Genomic DNA, 19417 nt, shown 5'->3' with positions numbered 1-19417 from the left:
GGGCGCCTGGGTGGCACATCGGTTAAGCGTCTGCCTTCGGCTCAGGGCGTGATCCCGGCGTTATGGGATCGAGCCCCACATCAGGCTCCTCTGCTATGAGCCTGCTTCTTCCTCTCCCACTCCCCCCTGCTTGTGTTCCCTCTCTCGCTGGCTGTCTCTCTCTCTGTGAAATAAATTTAAAAAATCTTAAAAAAAAAAAAAAAAAAGAATACCCAGATTCTTGGGATGCCTGGGTGACTCAGTCGGTTAAGCATCTGCCTTCAGCTCAGGTTATGATCCCAGGGTCGTGGGATCGAATCCCACATCAGGCTCATTGCTCAGCAGGGAGCCTGCTTCTCCCTCTGCCTGCTGCTCCCCCTGCTTGTGCTCTCTCTCTCTGTCTTTGACAAATAAATAAATAAAATCATAAAACAAAAACAGATTCTAGTTCAATAGGTCTAAAATGGGATTTTTTGTTTTTAAATTAAGTCTTCTTTAGAGCAGTTAAGGTTCACAGCAAAATTGAGAGGAAGATGCAGAGATTTCCCATATACCCACTGCCCCCACCTATGCACAGCCTCCCCCATGACCCCCACCAGAGTGGTACATTTTTTACAGTTGATAAACCTACACTGACACATCATAATCACCCAAGTCCATAGTTGATATTAGCATTCACGTTTAGTGTTACACATTCTGTGGTTTGGGACAAACATATAATGACATGTATCCATCACGGTGGTATCATACGGAGTATTTTTGCTGCCTATAAAGTCCTCTGTGCTCCTTCTATTCATCTCTCCCACCCCTGACAATTGCTGATCTTTTTACTGTCTCCATAGTTTTGCCTTTTTGAGATTTGTTTCTTTTACTGAGTAATATGCATTTTAAGATTCTTCCATGTCTTGCAGACAGTCTCTCCTCTGCTGTCCTGCCCACCACTGCCTTACAGTGTATTCAATAAATTCCTATCCCCTTAAAAAAAAAAAAAAAGATTCTTCCACGTCTTTCCTGGTTTGGTAGCTCATTTGTTTTTAGTACCAAATAATATTCCATTGTCTGGATGTACCGCAGTTTATTTATCCCTTCACCTACTAAAGGACATCTCGGTTGCTTCCCAGAGTTGGCAATTATGAATAAAGTTGCTATAAACATCCATGTGGGAGTTTTGTGCGGACTTAAGTTTTTCAACCCTCTCAAGTAAATACTGAGGACCACAATTGCTAGATCATATGGTAAGAGCAAATTTAGTTTTTGAGAAACCACCAGTCTGGGTGCCTGACTGCTCAGTTGATGGAGCATGCAGCTCTTGATCTCGGGGTTTTAAGTTTGAGCCCCACGTTGGTTGTAGAGATTATTTAAAAATAAAATCTTTTTTTTTTTTTTTAAGATTTTATTTATCTATTTGACAGAGAGCGCGCAAGCACAAGTAGGGGGAGCGGCAGCGGCAGGCAGAGGAAGAGGCCGAGCAGGGAGCCTGATGTAGGGCTCGATCCCAGGACCCTGGGATCATGACCCGAGCTGAAGGCAGATGCTTAACAGCTGAGCCACCCAGGCGACCCTACTTAAAATAAAGTCTTAAAAAAGAAACCGCAAGTCTGTCTTCCAAAGTAGCTCTACCATTTTGCATTCCCACCAGCAGTGAATGAGAATCCCTGTTGCTCCACATCATCACATGGTGGTGTCAGTGCTTCAGATTTTGGTTCCCTAATGGGTGTGTAGTGGTACCTCACTGTTCCTTTAATTTACATTTTCCTGGGGTGCCTGGGGGGCTTGGTCGGTTCAGCGTCTGCCTTTGGCTCAGTCCTGGGATCGACCCCTGCGTTGGGCTCACTGCTCAGCAGGGAGCCTGCTTCCCCCTCTCCCCCTGCCTGCCTCTCTGCCTACTTGTGCTCTCTGTCTCTCTCTGTCAAATAAATAAATAAAATCTTTAAAAAAAAATTTTTCACTTAAAAAAAATTTTTTTTTACATTTTCCTGATGACATATGATATGGAGCATTTCTTCGTATGCTTTTTTGTCATCTATGTATCTTCTTTGCTGAGGTGTCTGTTAAGATTTTTAGCGCATTTTAAAAAATATTTTATTTATTTATTTGACAAAGAGAGAAAGAGCACACAAGCAGGAGTAGCGGCAGGCAGAGGGAGAGGGAGAAGCAGGGAGCCCAATGTAGGGCTTGATCCCAGGACCCTGAGATCACGACCCAAGCCGAAGGCAGACGATTAACCAACTGAGCCACCCAGGCGCCCCTTTATCTCATTTTTTAATACTGTTGTTTTCTTACTGTTAAGTTTTGAGAGTTCTTTGTACATTTTGGATAATAATCCCTTATCAGATACACAAATATTTTCTCCCTATCTTGTGGCTTATCTTCTCATTCTCTTGACATTGTCTTTCATAGGCAGAAGTTTTTAACTTCAATGAAGTCCAGTTTATCAATTATTTCTTTCATGGATTGTGCCTTTGTTATTGTATCTAAAAAGTCATTGCCATACCCAAGGTCATCTGTGTCTTCTTCTGTTACCTTCTAGAAATTGTACTTTACATTTAGGTATGTGATCCATTTTGAGTTAATTTTTGTGAAATTTTGTGAAAGGTGCAAGGTCTGTGTCTAGATGCATGTTTTTTGCATGTGGATGTCCAGTTGTTCCAGTGCCATTAGTTGAAGAAACTCATTTGCTCCATTGCCTTTGCTCCTTTGTCAAAGATCAGTTGACTGTATTTATGGGGGTCTGTTTCTGGGCTCTCTGTTCTCTTCTCTTCCATTGATAGAGTCTTTCTCTAGTAATCTTGTCTAGTAATCTGTCTTGATTACTGTAGCTTTATAGTAAGTCTTTTTTTTTAATATTTCTTTATTTACTTATATTTATTTAAGTAATCTCTGCACCCAACCTGGGGCTTGAACACGTAACCCTGAGATCACAAGTCACATGCTCTTAAGACTGAGCCAGCCAGGCGCCCCTATGGTGTGTCTTGAAGTCAAGTATCATCAGTCCTCCAACTTTGGTCTTCCACTTCAATATTGTGTTGGCAATCTTGGGTCTTTTGTCTCTCCATATGAACTTTAGAATCAATTTTTTGATTTCTATTAAACCACTTACTAGAATTTTGGTTGGAATTGTATTGAATTTATAAAGTTGAGAATAATAATATTGAGTCTTCCTATGCACGATCGTGGAATATGTCTGTATTTATCTGGTTTTTTTATTTCATTCATCAGAGTTTTGAAGTTTTCCTCATATAAGTCCTGTACATATTTTGTTAAGTTTATACCTAAATAGTTCTCTTTTTTGGGTGCTAATGTAAATGGTATTGTGTTTTTAAGAACCAGAATTCTTAAACCTGTTCCTCATATGATTTGATGTAGCAGGTCTGACAATTTGGAAGCCATTGATCTCATCCAGCGTCCTCATTTTACCTTTTTATCATTATTTTTATTTGAGTGTGGTTGATACATGTTAAATGAGATACAGGTATACAGCATAGTGATTCAGCAAATTTATACATTATGCTATACTCACCATTGCACCCTCCTTTTCAAATGAGGAAAATGAGGCCTAAAAATAGTAACTTTTATTTCAAGGTCATATAAGGACATACTACTTTGTAGGACCAACCAGTTTATTGTTTGGCACTAATTTTGGATTCTGATAGTCTTTTTTTTTAAGATTTTATTTATTTATTAGACAGAGAGAGAAAGCACAAGCAGGGGGAACAGCAGGGAGAGGGAGAAACAGGCTCCCTGCTGAGCAAGGATCCTGACGCAGGGCTTGATCCCAGGACCCTGGGATCATGACCTGAGCCAAAGGTAGATGCTTAACCGATTGAACCACCCAGGTGCCCCTCTGGGTAGTCTTTTAATGATTAAACCAGGAAGGACCTCAAAGTATTATATCTGAGAAACCACACTAAAGCTGTGATTGTTGCTTTTTTAAATGAATTTGTTTTCTTTTCATTGTTAAAGGTGGTGACACTGACATACTGAATCATCTGCTTTGGCATATTTTCCTACTAAATCATATTTTTTCCTACTAAATCATTTTTATAATAAACCCAGTCAGTTGGGGCCCCTTGATGTTTGGCTAGGATGAGAGTCTGCAGCTTAGGAATGGTTCCAGAGCTCAGAGCTCTTAACCTACATGTGCCATAGTTGGAGAGTCTTAACAGTAACTAATTTGCTCATTGGCCTTTCAAAAGGCAGTAAGAAATGATAATACCCTAAAGAATTTTGCTTACATTCATCAAGGGCCTGCTATAATAAACATCTAGGAACTTACTCATGTTTATTTCCAGCTTTCCTGCCTTTACCTTTCCTCTGACTTTCTTTCATTTCATCTTTTCTTCTTCATCTCCTTCTTCATGTTTATCTTTCTGTCTTTACTTGGCTTTTCTTTTTTTGGCTACTCTCCATTGTGAACGTCTGTCTGTTTTTTGGGGTTTTATTGTTTTTATTTGAGAGAGAGAGCATGCACATGCTCACAGGGTAGGGGGGGCAGGGGGAGAGGGAGAAGGAGAGAAGCAGACTCCCTGCTGAGGGCGGGGCCCTACATGCGGCTGAATCTTACCACCCTGAGATCATAACCTGAGCTGAAATCAAGAGTCGGATGCTCAACCAATTGAGCCACCCAGGCGCCACTGTATGTCTCTTTTCTATCCTTCTTTCAGTTTCTTGCTTCTCTTCTCCCTTAATTAAACATGATTTGAAATAAATATTTTATTACTGAAGGTAATATTTATTTTAATGTGCAGTATGTCACATCACCTAAAGGTGACTGCTTTTTAACCAGTTCATTATTCTTAATTTTAACATATTATTTATAATTAATTCTTTGTTGAACAGCCTTTTATATTTGCCTTTTAGTTACTTGCCACGTTGGAATGCTTTGTTAATTGTTTCCTGTTCTAGGTTTGTAAGTGTAGGAATTTAATAACCTCTGCTTATCTAAGGGGGAAAACATCGTGTTGCATTTTACTCATCAGAATTCTCAACAGAAAATGAAGCTTTTAGTAGTTCTTGCATTTTCAGTCTAGAAGTGGCATCCTGAGCATTCTCCATACTATTAGTTTTCAAACTGTTTTTAGCAATTCATTCTTTCTAATAAAGCAATTAGGAAATCATTTTTTAGGGGTACCTGGGTAGCTCAGTCAATTAAGTGTCTGCCTTCAGCTCAGGTCATGATCCCGGGGTCCTGGGATCAAGCACCATGTCAGGCTCCCTGCTTAGGGGGGAGCCTGCTTCTCCCTCTCCCTCTGCCCTGCCCCCTGCTCGTGCTTGTGCACACGTGCTTTCTCTCTCTGTGTCTCTCAAATAAATAAATAAAATCTTTAAAAAGACTTTTTTTTAAAGGAAATAATGTTTTATATTATCTATATGTTTACAGCGTTTAATTATATTTTTTACATATGTAAACGTGTGTGTGTGTGTATGTGTGTGTGTGTATGAATATAAATTGTTCCCTTTTATAAACAGTTTTGTCCTGGTGCCATTACATAGACCAAAGCCGGGAAGGTGTTTCGGTTAGAGGTGACGGTGGGCCATTGTGGCCCAGAGTGGAGTGCCAGGGCCCAATGAACTGCTTCATCGTAGGGAGATGGGGACTGATGAGTAAGGATGGGATCCACATGAAACAGAGTAGGTAGCCCAGTGTGGGGAATTGGAGGAGAGAGCAGCCCAACGTCAAGAGTCAGTGCCATAGCAGGGTAAAAGGGTCATCTACATGTTGGTGGGGGAGAAAGTATGAGTGTCAGAGCTTGAGCTGAGAGCGTGCACGCGGGGTGGGAGCAGTTTAGGTAGGGAGTCTGAGGCTAAGGATAGCATTCCTGAGGAAAGGCAGCCTGGAGGGGGATATTAGAGCCAGAGCAGAGTGAAGGGGGCATTCATACAAAGGGATAACCCAAGTGGGGTGAGGTGGGGATCCACATAGGGAATGGGAGTCACAGTTCAAACAGAGAAAGGAAAACATCCATGCAGGAGAAGAGTAGAAAAGGTTGTTGGAGATTGATTACATACAGGAAGCTTGATCAGGTAAGTATAATAAGTATAACGGGAGGCAGATTTCTCATTGTCAGAGAAAGGTTTATCAATACAGGAGAGAGAACTAAAATGCATCTTGCGTTATTGGCATTGAACTGAAAGTATCAGTGTGAATATTGTTCAGTGTGAATATGTTCACAGATGTGTGTGTGCCCATGTGTGCATAATTGGCAACTGTCCACTGAGAGGGTTTAAGAATAATACCCCGATAGTAATGAGCACATCTGTGCACATCTTGGTCTTTAAACACCATTTTCCACTAAGGAAACCAGGACTCCTTATTTCAGGACTGGGCAGGGAAAGTACAAGATGAACTTGGAACATCTTGTGCAAGAATGCTTGTCAAAAGAACATCTCTATCAAATGATCAAACTGAACATTATCCATGATGGGACAAATCAAAATCGTGAGCCACTCAATAAAATACAATGAAAATGCAGCATCACTGCAGTGAGATCCCTGCCAGAAAGGCATAACTTGAATCTAATCATGAGGAAACATCAGACAAACCCAGACTAAGGGACATTCTACAAAATAACTGTCCTGTAATTTAGAGAAGCGTCAAGGTCAAGAAAAGTCTGAGACACTCTTCCAGGCTGAAGGAGACTAAAGAAACATGACCTGTAAATTCAACACATGATTCTGAACTGAATCTCTTTGCAATAAAAGACGTACTGGGACAAGTGGTGAAACTTGAATGAGATCTGAGGATTGGACGGTGGTAATGTGTTGGTGTTAATTTTTTCATTCTGATCGGTTAAGATTATATAGGACTTTATATATGTACATATATTCTTTGTATTATATAGATACTTTTTAAGATTTTATTTACTTATTTGAGAGAGAGAGCATGAGCGGGGAAAGGTGGAACAGCAGAGGGAGAAGGAGAAGCAGACCCCACTGAGCAGGGAGCAAGACGCGGGGCTCGATCCCAGGACCCCAAGATCATGACCCGAGCCGGGGGCAGACGATTAACCAACTGAGCCACCCAAGCGCCCCTATTATTTTTATCTTTTTTTTTTTTTTAAAGATTCTATTTATTTATTTGACAGAGATAGAGACAGCCAGCGAGAGAGGGAACACAAGCAGGGGGAGTGGGAGAGGAAGAAGCAGGCTCATAGCAGAGGAGCCTGATGTGGGGCTCGATCCCATAACGCCGGGATCACGCCCTAAGCCGAAGGCAGACGCTTAACCGCTGTGCCACCCAGGCGCCCCTCTATTATTTTTATCTTTATAAGACAAACACACTCAAGTGTTTAGGAGTGATAAAGCATTAGGTCAGCAATTCTCAGATGATTCAGGCAGCAAAAATGTTCTCTTTTACTTCTAACATTTTTGTATTTCAAAGTAAAATAATCTTTAAAAATGATGGTTGTCTGGAACTAATATTCTAAAATATTTGACTCGAGGGTGCCTGAATGGCTCAGTCAGTGGAGCGTGCAACTCCTGATCTCAGAATTGTAAATTCAAGCCCCACATTGGGTATAGAGATTACTTAAAAATAGAATCTTTTAGGGGCACCTGGCTGGCTCAATCGGAAGAGCATGCAACTCTTGATCTTGGGGTTATGAATTCGAGCCCCATGTTGGGTGTAGAGATTACTAAAAATAAAGAAACTTAAAAAAATATTTTTAAAAAATGTAGATCCATGTTATATAAGTTTATTTAAAAAAAAAATAGAGCCTAGTTGTTTAGAGTATAGGGTTCTAGAATTGTAGCTAATCTTTATCTTTTATCGTTAATAAATCAAACACCCATTGGAAATAAATGTTAACTTTTTAAAACAAGCATATATTTAGTAATTATAAGAAATTAACACACATTTTAGTAAATTCAACATGAATATAATGGAATCGGATAGTACTGAATTCTAGTCCTTGTTTTGCTGTTGACCTGCTGGGTGTTTTTCATCAAGTTAGTTCCTTCTTTGTGCTTTAGTTTGTTCATCCATGAAAGTTGGGATTACACTAGATGGCCTAAATGTAGTAACTTTTAAACATTTTTTAAATCACAATTTGCATTAAGCAATACATTTTATACTATGACCCAGAATATCCTCCCCTCAGTACATCTGTGTTTATGAACCAGCCCTTTTTATATGGGACATTTTCTTCTATATATTTTTTAATTGGTGTAAAATTCACATAACGTTAAATTTACCATTTTAACCATTTTAAAAGGTGTACGGTTCAGTGGCTTTTAGTACATCCACAATGTGTGTGCTCATCACCATGATCCAAGACCAAAACCCCCCATAAAAATTAGAAAAGGATGGGAGCAGTCCATTGTAGGGAGATGGGAACTGACAAAGGTAAGGAGGGCAAAAAAGAACCCCATACCCATTTAGCAGTCAGTACTTTTTCCCTACCTTCCAGCACCTGGCAACCACTAATCTCCTTTCTGTCTTTATGTACTTGCCTCTTCTGGACATTTCATATAAATAGAATCATATAATAATAAGTGGCCTTTTTGTGTTCAGTTTCTTTCACTCCGCTTTATGTTTTCAGGCTTCATCCGTTGTAACATGTATTAATACTTCATTCCTTTTTAACACTGCTGCAAAGATGGGTGCACAGGTTTTTGTTTCATTTCTCTTGGGAGCAGGGTTGCCAGGTCATATGGTAATTATACTTTAACTTTTTGGGGAACATCCAGGCTTTTCCACAGCAGCCACATCATTTTATGTTCCCACCAGTGATGCTTGAGGGCTCCAATTTTTCCTCACCGTCAGTCCTTAGTTTCTGTGGTTCTTTTTTTGTTTTTGTTTTTCGTTTTTTTGTTAATTATAACCATCCTAGTGAGTGTGAAGCAATCTCTAATCATTGTTTTGATTTGCATTTCCCAAATGATTTATAATGCTGAGCATCTTTTCTCATGCATATACCACCTGAAAAGAAATGTTTATTCAGGGCCTTTGCCCATTTCTTGGGCTATTCCCAACGTTGTTGTTGAACTATGGGTTTTTGTGTCACTTGTGCTTTTGGTGTCATATCTAGTAATTCATTGCCAAATCAAAGGCCATGAAGATTTACCCCTGTGTTTTCTTCTAAGAATTTCATATTTTGACTTTTACAGTTAGGTCTTTAATCCATATGGAGTACATTTTTCCATATGGTATGAGATAAACTTCTGCCTTCATTATTTTGGGTATGGTTATCCAGTTTTCCCATCATCATTTTTTAAAAAGACTTAACTTCTTTTTTCTTCTGTATGGGCCATACTTTTTTTTTTTTTAGTCTGCTTTTCTTTTTTCTTTTTTTTTTTTTTAAGATTTTATTTATTGATTTGACAGAGAGAAAGATAGCCAACGAGAGAGGGAACACAGCAGGGGGCGTGGGAAAGGACAAAGCTGGCTTCCCAGCGGAGGAGCCGGTTGCGGGGCTGGGATCACGCCCTGAGCTGAAGGCAGACACTTAACGACTGAGCCACCCAGGCACCCCTGGGCCATACTTTATTGCTCCTTTTCGTGCCTCATAATTTCTTGTTAAAAATTGGACATTTGAATATTATAATGTGGTAACTCTGGAAATTAGATTCTCTCCAAGCGTTTGTTGTTGTTGCTTGTTGTAGCTGTTTGTTTAGTGAATTTTCTTTCTTTTCTTTTTTTTTTTTTTTTTAAGATTTATTTATTCGCGAGGCGCCTGGGGGGCTCAGTCCAGGACCCTGGGATCACGCCCCACATCAGGCACCCTGCTGGGAGCCTGCTTCTTCCTCTCCCACTTTCCCTGCTTGTGTTCCCTCTCTCGCTGGCTGTCTCTCTGTCAAATAAATAAAACCTTTAGGGAAAAAAAAGATTTATTTATTCTCAGAGGAGAGAGAAAGCATGAGCAGGGAGAGAGGCAGAGAGAAAATCTTAAGCAGACTCCCTGCTGAGCGCAGAGTCTGACAATCCCAGGACCCTGAGATCATGACCCAAGCTGAAACCTGGAGTGGGTTATGCAACCAACTGAGCCACCCAGGCGCCCCTATTAAGTGAATTTTCTGAACTGATTTTGTAAAGTCTGTATTATTTGCCATGTGTAGCCTCTGAAATATCTATTTCATTAGCTTGATGGCTCACTAATGATTTGGCAGAGATTTTCTTAATCACTTGTGAATAAAAAGCCTCTCCCCAGTCTTTGCAGATTCTGTGTGTGTGTGTGTGTGTGTGTGTGTGTGTGTGTGTGTTGGGTCTGTCTTTACCAAGCAGTTTACAACTTTGTGCAGAGCCCGTGCAGGTCAGTGAGAGGAGAGCTTAGGGCCTTCTCAGGTCTTTTCCAAGCATGTGGCAGACACGGGCATGCAAATGGCCTTCTAGGGGCCTAGAAATATGTCAGCTTTTCAAAGGCCTTTTTCTACAAATTGTGTCATTCCCCAGCTTTCCTCCCAAGCTTTTTGGTTTGTCTGTGGTTTGCCCCAGCTGTCATCCCTGGCCCCAGACAGCAGAGGCTAATCATTTATTTGCCTTTAAATGTTTTAGACAAATGCCTCTGCCCTGGCAGAGTTTCAGGTTAGGCAAAATAAAGTCAGACCCTTTAAGTTCATCCTTCAGGGAGCCACCAGACAGTTAAAAACAATCACAGTTCTTTGAGAATGCTTCCTCTGGTACTAGGAACCTAATGTGGGCCATTGTCTTCAAAGCTCTTGCTGAGTAGGGGATGGAGACAGTTTAAGTTAAAACGTTACAAAACTCTCTTAACTAAGACTCAGGAGGGTTTTTTTTCCTCAGTAAGCATTCGCCTGGTTGTTACAAACTTTTGATTAGTTTCTAGAGTTCTGATAAAGTTGATTCTGCCAGTTTTTTTTGCCACATAATTCTCTGCTTTCGTAGAGGGACAACTTTTCAGCATTCCCTACTCTGCCATTTTCGCTGATGTAACCTCTCTGTATATTTTTTAATGTAAGCCATGGCCCATTAATGAGCTAGGATCTACAGTTTGAAAACACTGGTCTAACATCCTTGCTGGGCAAAGAGCATGTGAACTAAGCAAGTAGAGGATTTCCATTCTAAGGGCATGTTGATGAACTATGATTATTCGTACTTTAACAAAGGGATCTGAAAACATGACAAAGTATTTTGTTCTCCCAACTTTCAGATACATTGGCAAAATTACAGTCACTTCTCACCATGTTCCTAGAATATTCAGACAAGTTTCTGAACGGAATCCCTGTTAAAAATGTATTTACCTGCACAAAGTCCTTAGACTTCAGGACGTACTATGCAATTACTTCTTAACAATGATGTTTGACTGTAGACCCTCTTATTCCTCTGCTTCAGCTATGGGACATCCGGAAGAAAGCAGCCATCCAGACATTTCAGAACACCTACCAGGTGTTAGCTGTGACCTTCAATGATACAAGTGATCAGATTATTTCTGGTGGAATAGACAACGATATCAAGGTATGTTCGACTTGTGTTACACCTCCCTTCACCTGTCTCCACCCGCAGAGGTAGTCTTTTCAGACTTCTGAGATTGCGATAGCTTTGCACTTCATAGCAACTACAAGGAAGATAGTGACTTAAATCTTGTTTCTTTCTGTCCTGTCCTCATTGACTTCTAAGGCAAGGGTTGCATTCCAGCTCCTGTAAATGCCATCAGGGACCAGACAGTTCCTGTGAGGCCCCGTGTGTGGAGTCTGTGAACATGAAGAGTGCGTTCCCTACCTCAAGACATTTGCAACCTTTATCCCCTCACTCTGTTGGCCTGCTGAGATAGCGTTGAATCAACTCTGACCTCTCAGTGTGTCTTTCTCTTTGAGGCTGCGGAAAGGAAGTTTTGGAGGGACCACAGCCAAGACAGGGAAGGCGGCGATGTTGTGAGAGTGGCGGCGATCCACGCAGCAGCACAGTATAGCTCACGCTTTTGACTAATTGACTTGGATTCTAATCCCAGTCCTGTCATTTTCTAGTTTCTTAGGACTACAAGCAAGTTCTTTAACTTCTTTTAACCTCTTAATAACCACAATAATGTTTACCTCCTGGGGTCGTAGTGGGGATTAAATGAACTTAATGCATTAGAGCAATAGCAGAGTTTCTGGACATAGCAAATGACAGTGGATGGGAAGTGTTTTGGGGGGCTATATAATTTGTGTCTGTCTTTACATCTTGGCTTCCTTAAGTGTTTCAAAGATGTCCTTACTTTCTGTTTTACCTTTAGAGTGAGAACTGGTGGGTAAATACTCAGCTTCCTGTTGTCCCTACCTAAAAATCGTGCTGTGGGCCCTTCCCTCCCTGCCTCCTTCGCTGCTACTGTGGATGAAATGTCCTTACTTTTGTCTAAAGGTAGTCCCTTCATTGGAAGGATTTCAACTCCTTTTCCTGGCTGGGCCCTCGTGCCCTCTGGTTTCCCAGATCCTCTGTTTTCAGCCTGCTCTTCTGCTGTCTTCTCATCCGCGCTCCATTGTGCTCAGGTCTTGGCGTTGGGGTGGGGGAGTCTTCCTTTCATTTCACTTCCTGTTGTTGTTGCCCTTTCTGTCTTCCCCTTCACAGCTAGACTTCTTTTGTGGTGATGACCATAATAATGTTATCATTACCATCGGACACTTTCTGTCAGTGTCAGGCATTGTTCTTTGAGCTTTCTCTTACTCGTTTAAGCTTCACAGCACCCTATGAAATAAATGCTATTAATGCCATTTTACAGATGAAGAAACTAAATTAAGAGAAACCCAGCAAAACCCAGACTCTGGTTTCAGAGTCCTGCTCTTAATACTTATGAGAAAAGCCTCCTGATGATTGTTCTGCACTCACTGTCTTCAGTTCCTCACCCCATTTCATTCCTCCACTCCATGTCTCCTGATCACTCAGCAGTCTGGCTTCTGCCTCCATTGTTTCATTGACACCCTTCTCTTTAAGGTCACCAGTGATCCCCCTCTCTGTTCCTAAATTCAGGAGATCCTTTTAGTCTTGTCTTTTCTTCTAAATAGTTGTGACAACATATTCTCCTACCCCTCTGGCATATCATTCTCAAATACCTCTGCAAGTCATTCTCTTTATATATACTTTAAATGTCATCATTTCCCAAAGTCCTTTCTAGGTTCTCTTCTCATATATACCTTTTCCCTGGATACTTCTCATCTAATTTCATGACTTTGTCATCTCTATGCTGACTGTCTCCAGCGCAGATCTTCAGCCCCAGACCCCTGTGTACAACCAGCCTCTCAGCATTCCCCCACTTGGATGTCCCATAATACTTGAAAATTGACCACTTCCAAAATTTAACTTCTCATCCCTTTTCTACCTTATAACTGTGTGGAGAATGTGGAATCGGGCATGGGAACTTAATTAGATCATCTTAATAGCTAATGCAGTTATTTCCCAGAGAGAAGTTTAGGAGCCCATTAGCTTTAGAATCACTAGAGGGCATCTTATACACATGACAGTAGGTTAGTGTCATTAAGCTATTATAATTTTCATACTTTTTAAAATTATTATTAGGGGTGCCTGGCTGGCTCAGTTGGTGGAGCATGTGACTCTTGATCTGGGAATCATGAGTTCAAGCACCCCCACATTGGGCATAGAGCTTACATAAAGAAAAAAAAATTCCCATTAAAAAAAATAATAAAATTATTAAAGTTTACATATGGCAAAATAAGTTTGTTTAGTATACAGTTCTATGAATGTTTATGCTCGCATAGATTTGTGTGGCTGCCACAAACAAGGTACAGAACAATTTCCCTCACCCCCAAAATTTTCTAATGTTCACCTATGTCAAACCCTCTTTCTGTTCCTAACTCATTCCAACCATTGATCTGTTCTTTGTCCTATAGTTCCTTTTTCTAAATATCATACAAATGGAATCATACAGTATGTAACCTTTTGAGACTGGCTTCTTTTATTTAAGGTCTGAGAATTTGATGCCCTCATCTCCACTATGGGGATAGACTAGCTTAAGAATAATACTCTTGTGGGGCGCCTGGGTGGCACAGCGGTTAAGCGTCTGCCTTCGGCTCAGGGCGTGATCCCGGTGTTGTGGGATCGAGCCCCACATCAGGCTCTTCCCCTGTGAGCCTGCTTCTTCCTCTCCCACTCCCCCTGCTTGTGTTCCCTCTCTCGCTGGCTGTCTCTATCTCTGTCAAATAAATAAATAAAATCTTAAAAAAAAAAAAAAAGAATAATACTCTTGTGCTAGGAAGGCCTTCTTATGACATAGTATGCCTTATTGCACATTCTTTATCCTAGACTGTTCCTGGGTCTTCTTTAAACAGATATATTTAATTATGCTATAGTCCTTAAGGGGTACCCGATCCCTTTTCAGGACTTGAAGGTTTTTCATGTCCTCTTAGACACACACTGTATGTTACACCTTCTCTCAGGGTAGACAGTTTCTGCAGATAGCTAATCTCAGCTTTGTTCTGAAGGCCGAATTTGTCTCACATATAGAGAATGTGTAAATAAAGTTTTGTAAGTGCAGTAATTACATATATCACTAGCTTTTTTCTAAAAGGACGTCCTTCAGGGCTATCTGGGTGGCTCAGTCACTTGAGCATCTGAATTCTGATCTCAACTGAGGTCTTGATCTTAGGGTCATGAGTCCAAGCCCCACATTGGACTCCATTTTGGGTGTGGAGCCTACTTAGAAAATGAGTGAATGAGGGGCGCCTGGGTGGCACAGCGGTTGAGCGTCTGCCTTCGGCTCAGGGCATGATCCCGGCGTTGTGGGATCGACCCACATCAGGCTCTTCCACTGTGAGCCTGCTTCTTCCTCTCCCACTCCCCCTGCTTGTGTTCCCTCTCTCGCTGGCTGTCTCTATCTCTGTCGAATAAATAAATAAAATCTTAAAAAAAAAAAAAAAAAAGAAAGAAGAAAGAAAGAAAGAAAGAAAGAAAATGAGTGAATGAATAACCTTCATATTTCTTTGAAAAGTTCCCAGATTCTAGTTTTGCATAATTTGGTGAATTAGTTCCTACTTACCTATATGTTGTTTTTTTCTTTTTTCTTTTTTCTTTTTTTAAGTTTATTTATCTTTTTGTAATCTCTGCACACGATGTGAGGCTCAAACTCATGACCCCTAGGTCAAGAGTCACATGTGGAACGCCTGGGTGGCTCAGTCAGTTAAGCGTCTGCCTTCAGCTGTGGTCATGATCCTGGGGTCCTGGGATTGAGCCCCATGTCGGTCTCCCTGTTTAGTGGGGAATCTGCTTACCTAACCCCACCCTTCCCCCAAGCCTGTGTGTGTGTACTCTCTCTCTCAAAAAAAATAAATAAGTAAATAAATAAATAAAAAGTCTGTTCTGTCTACAAATATTCAAATTTTTCTGTCAGTGCTTTGTTTTCAGGAACTTTTTTTTTATTTTAAAGATTTTATTTGTTCATTTGAGAGAGAGCAAGCGAGAGCATAGTGAGAGGGAGAAGCAGACTCCCTGCTGAGCAGAGAGAGCAAAGATCAGGGCTCAATCCCAGGACCCTGAGATCATGACCTAAACCGAGGGCTCAACTGACTGAGCCACCCAGACGCCTCAGAATTTTTTTTTTTTTTTTTTTTTTTAGAATGTACACGTACTCCAAAAACTTGGGAAAACTTTCTACTCTGCTATACTGTGTCTAGCATGTAAACTCATGGTGTTGATGCCCATTAATCAGATGCCCAAACATTCACTGAACAACTGATTTGGGCACTTACAAAATATTTTGCTTAAATCAGTTCTTTCTGCCACAAATCCCAGATACACATCGGCCGTGAGCAAACAATGTGTGCAGGCCTCAAGAAGGAAGGTCTGAAAGTGCTATAAGGGATGGCACATTGCATCCTCTCTGAAAAAAGCTTAAGACTTCAACAATGCCTTCTCTGAAGAGGAGGAACAATAGCTTGAACAAAAAACAGCCATTTCAGGCTTTCCTGATTATTGAGGCAGCAAACATCCTGACACAAAAATGATTGTATATAAAGTGTGTTGGGTTCCACACATGAGTGCGTTATTGACCGGGAAAGTGGAGTTGTCTGCCTTATGTATTGCTTTGACATACAACACCAAACTCATTTCAAGATAAGAGAAGTGCCTTACTTAAACAGGCAGCAAATTTTAAGCATCTGTATTTCTGTGTATTATCTTGTTATATATATTTACGTGTAATCGTATTGCCCTTTTCAAATCATGTGTTCACTTGTTTTTCTGTAGTTCTAATAGTTTAGTTATAATTGCTAAGAATCATAGTTTAAGCATTTTATTTTTTTTTATTTTTTTAAATATTTTATTTATTTATTTGACAGAGAGAGAGATAGCCAGCAAGAGAGCGAACACAGGCAGGGGGAGTGGGAGAGGAAGAAGCAGGCTCTCAGCGGAGGAACCGGTGTGGGGCTCGATCCCAAGACCCTGGGATCACGCCCTGAGCCGAAGGCAGACCCTTAACAACTGAGCCACCCAGGCACCCCAGTTTAAGCATTTTAAATGCTACTTAGTTTTTTAATTCCTAATACATTTTGTTGTGATTTAAAAATAACCCCTGCAAATTCTTAATTTTTGTTAAACTTTGTTATATATATATATTATTATATATAAATTATATATAATTTATAAATTATATATAATTTATAAATTATATATAATTTATAAATTATATATAAATATGTTATATATTATGTATAATAAATACGTTTATATTATATATAATTTATATGCAGTTATATATATAAACTATATAAGTTTCATATATATGTATACACATACATAAAGGTTATATAAGTTTATAGCCCTTTAGTCAGACATAGTAAGTTTGACTCCCTTTTTGGAAAGATAAGAGGGGCAACTGGATGGCTCGGTTAAGTATCCGACTCTTGATTTCGGCTCAGATTGTGATCTCAGGGTCGTAAGATTGAGCCCCACATCAGGCTCCAGTTCTGCACTGGGTATGGAGCCTGCTTAAGATTCTCTCTTTCCGGGACACCTGGGTGGCTCAGTTGGTTGAGCATCTGCCTTCGGCTCAGGATGGAGTCCCGCTTGGGGCTCCCTGCTCAGTGGGGAGCCTGCTTCTCCCTCTCCCCTCTGCCTGCCACGCCCCCTGCTTGTGCTCTGTCTCTCGCTCTCTCAGTCAAATAAATAAAATCTTAAAAAAAAAAGAAAAAGATTCTCTTTCCCTTTCCCTCACCCCCACTCATGCTGTCTCTCTCAAAAAAATTTTTAAAAAAAGACGAGTCTTTTTCCTCGTGATAGAAATCCTCTGTTTTGTGCTAAATACTGGGCCCACAGCTAGATTGAGAAGGGATACCGGTTTCTCCAGGCAGTTGACTCTTTAGTAACTATGTTTCTTTGCTGTTCTCAATTTGATTTCTGGGGGCACCTTTTTGTTTTTGTAGGTCTGGGACTTGCGCCAAAACAAGCTAACCTACACCATGAGAGGCCATGCAGATTCAGTGACTGGCCTGAGTTTAAGTTCTGAAGGCTCTTATCTCTTGTCCAATGCAATGGACAATACAGGTAACTATGGAAAGGAAAGCTCTCCAAGGGCCCAGACACTGTGGACTGCAAGGAAAGTGGGCATTGGGTGCTAGAAGTGTGTACTGAGATAGATGTGGATCCAAGGAAAGAGTCAGGGTGGTTCGCAGTTTTCTGCCAGGGCAGTTGGGAGAACACATTGTAATAGAAAAAGCTTTAGAAGATATTGTCAAGAAGCCAGGATTCTAGTCCCAGATATGCCATCTAATCCCCAGGCAACTTTGCATATAGCGTTTAAGACCTATTTCAGCTCTGGTATGCTGTGGAGCCAGGCAGTGTACTAGAAATTCTTGGTGATTATTAGTTTGTTGAGATCCATCCAAAGCAGTTCTCGAGCACTGTAGAGAGCACCAGACTCGAATGACCAGTAGAGCCGTTGGTATAGTTGCACTCTTTCTGCCAGTGTGTCCTCCCCGCTCCAAAGCACTGGTGGGATGGGAAGTGCCCCATAAAACATTGCAACATTCTGCATTCACACAAACAGACTCTTCTCTGCTTGTTTTTGAGTTGCCCCATGGGAGGATGGGTTTACTATAACAAAAAGAAGGGTAGATTATATGCTTAGTATTGGGAGAGCTTAGAGATGCCCCCCCTCTGATGTACAAGTTCATAGGCTTGTCAGAAACTGAAATGCTTTCACTGACATTTTGTAATGAAGACCGCGCCCAGCACTCAGCAGGTGCCGAATAAGTAGTTCTTGAATGAATGAGCACCCTTACTTTCTGACTGTATTCTCAGCTCCATAGCACTTTCACACCTATCTTCAGTTTCTCTGCCTATCTGAATCCTAGGACTGTTACGTTTATTACACTCAGTTAAAATGACATCACTTGAATTCCACTATTGATATAGCACTTACTAACAACAGCTATAGCCACTGCTTACCAGGCATGTTTATATCCTGATTTTGATGTATTTACCATTGACTAATTCTAGCATTGTTCACAGTAAGGAAAGATGAGGTTCCCTAAATGGTTATTAAAATAATAAGAATTTTTTGTTATGGCTGTATAATAAAATTACAAAATCCTTATTTTTGTCTATTGCCTCCACTCTTTTAGAGCCCTATCACATGTATCGTCTCATTTGATCCTTAACGTATTCTTGTAAGAAAGAAAAAGAACAAGTAGTATTCTCATTTTACAGAGGAGACCAAAACACAACCTCACTTTTTACCTGATACCACCCATACCTGCAACAGAGCTAGAATGAGAATCAGAGTTCCCTTTTCTAATTATTAGTACTCAGTGTATTTGACCTTGCTCAAGTTTAGGCTGTCAGGTGTCCCTATGAGCAAAATTAGTCCTGAGTTTGGTTTTTATAGATTGATTGTCACAATAGTCAGTGGTTTTTAGATTGTCATATTAAGGCTTTGTTAGATGTGGCTTTTTTGGGTTGGCAGAGGAATCATTTGCCAATGTTTAGTTGAAATTAATGTCACACCCAGCTACTTTCTGTTGCAAACCCCCAACAATGCGTTTGGCATTTCCCCTTCCTGTCCCCTCCACTTTCCACTGTGCCCTTAGACCCCGTTAATGGAATTTGAATGCATTTTATGTCTGTTGGGGGGGGAAAAAAAGAGCCTTACCATCTACCTTATAATAAACCGTGTTGGCCTTTGTTCGCCCAGGAAAAACAGCATCTGTCATTGACATGACACTGATTCCAGCCAGATTCTCAGGAGGCCTCTGGCCCATAACTGTTTTGCTCTGTTTACAGTGCGGGTCTGGGATGTCCGGCCATTTGCTCCTAAAGAGAGGTGTGTGAAGATATTTCAAGGAAATGTGCACAACTTTGAGAAGGTGAGTTCTGCATAGCAAAAGAGTTTTACTGTCTATTTTACTGTCTGTTTGAGTCTGTTTGACCCAAAGATACATTTGAGATGGTGCTAAGACCAGTATTTACATACATCAAATCATTATGTCGTACACCTAAACTAAAACAACATTCTGTGTCACTTATATCTCACTTCAGGGGGGGTGCTAAGGATAGAGG

At 40.6% G+C, this 19417-nt stretch overlaps 1 protein-coding gene across 1 annotated transcript in view; it reads left to right on the top strand.

Annotated features, from left to right (window-relative positions):
- Positions 1 to 19417, top strand: part of SNRNP40 (small nuclear ribonucleoprotein U5 subunit 40) — a 34418-nt gene that overhangs the window by 8534 nt on the left and 6467 nt on the right. Inside the window, 3 exon segments of the mRNA XM_002923971.4 lie at positions 11270 to 11392; positions 17284 to 17404; positions 19142 to 19224. Of these exon segments, the coding sequence (XP_002924017.3) occupies positions 11270 to 11392; positions 17284 to 17404; positions 19142 to 19224 (327 nt within the window).

Source organism: Ailuropoda melanoleuca, chromosome 2 (genome assembly GCF_002007445.2).
Source record: "Ailuropoda melanoleuca isolate Jingjing chromosome 2, ASM200744v2, whole genome shotgun sequence".
Lineage (NCBI taxonomy): Eukaryota > Metazoa > Chordata > Mammalia > Carnivora > Ursidae > Ailuropoda > Ailuropoda melanoleuca.
The sequence above is the reverse complement of the archived record's forward strand: the minus strand, read 5'-3'. Positions and strand labels throughout refer to the sequence as shown.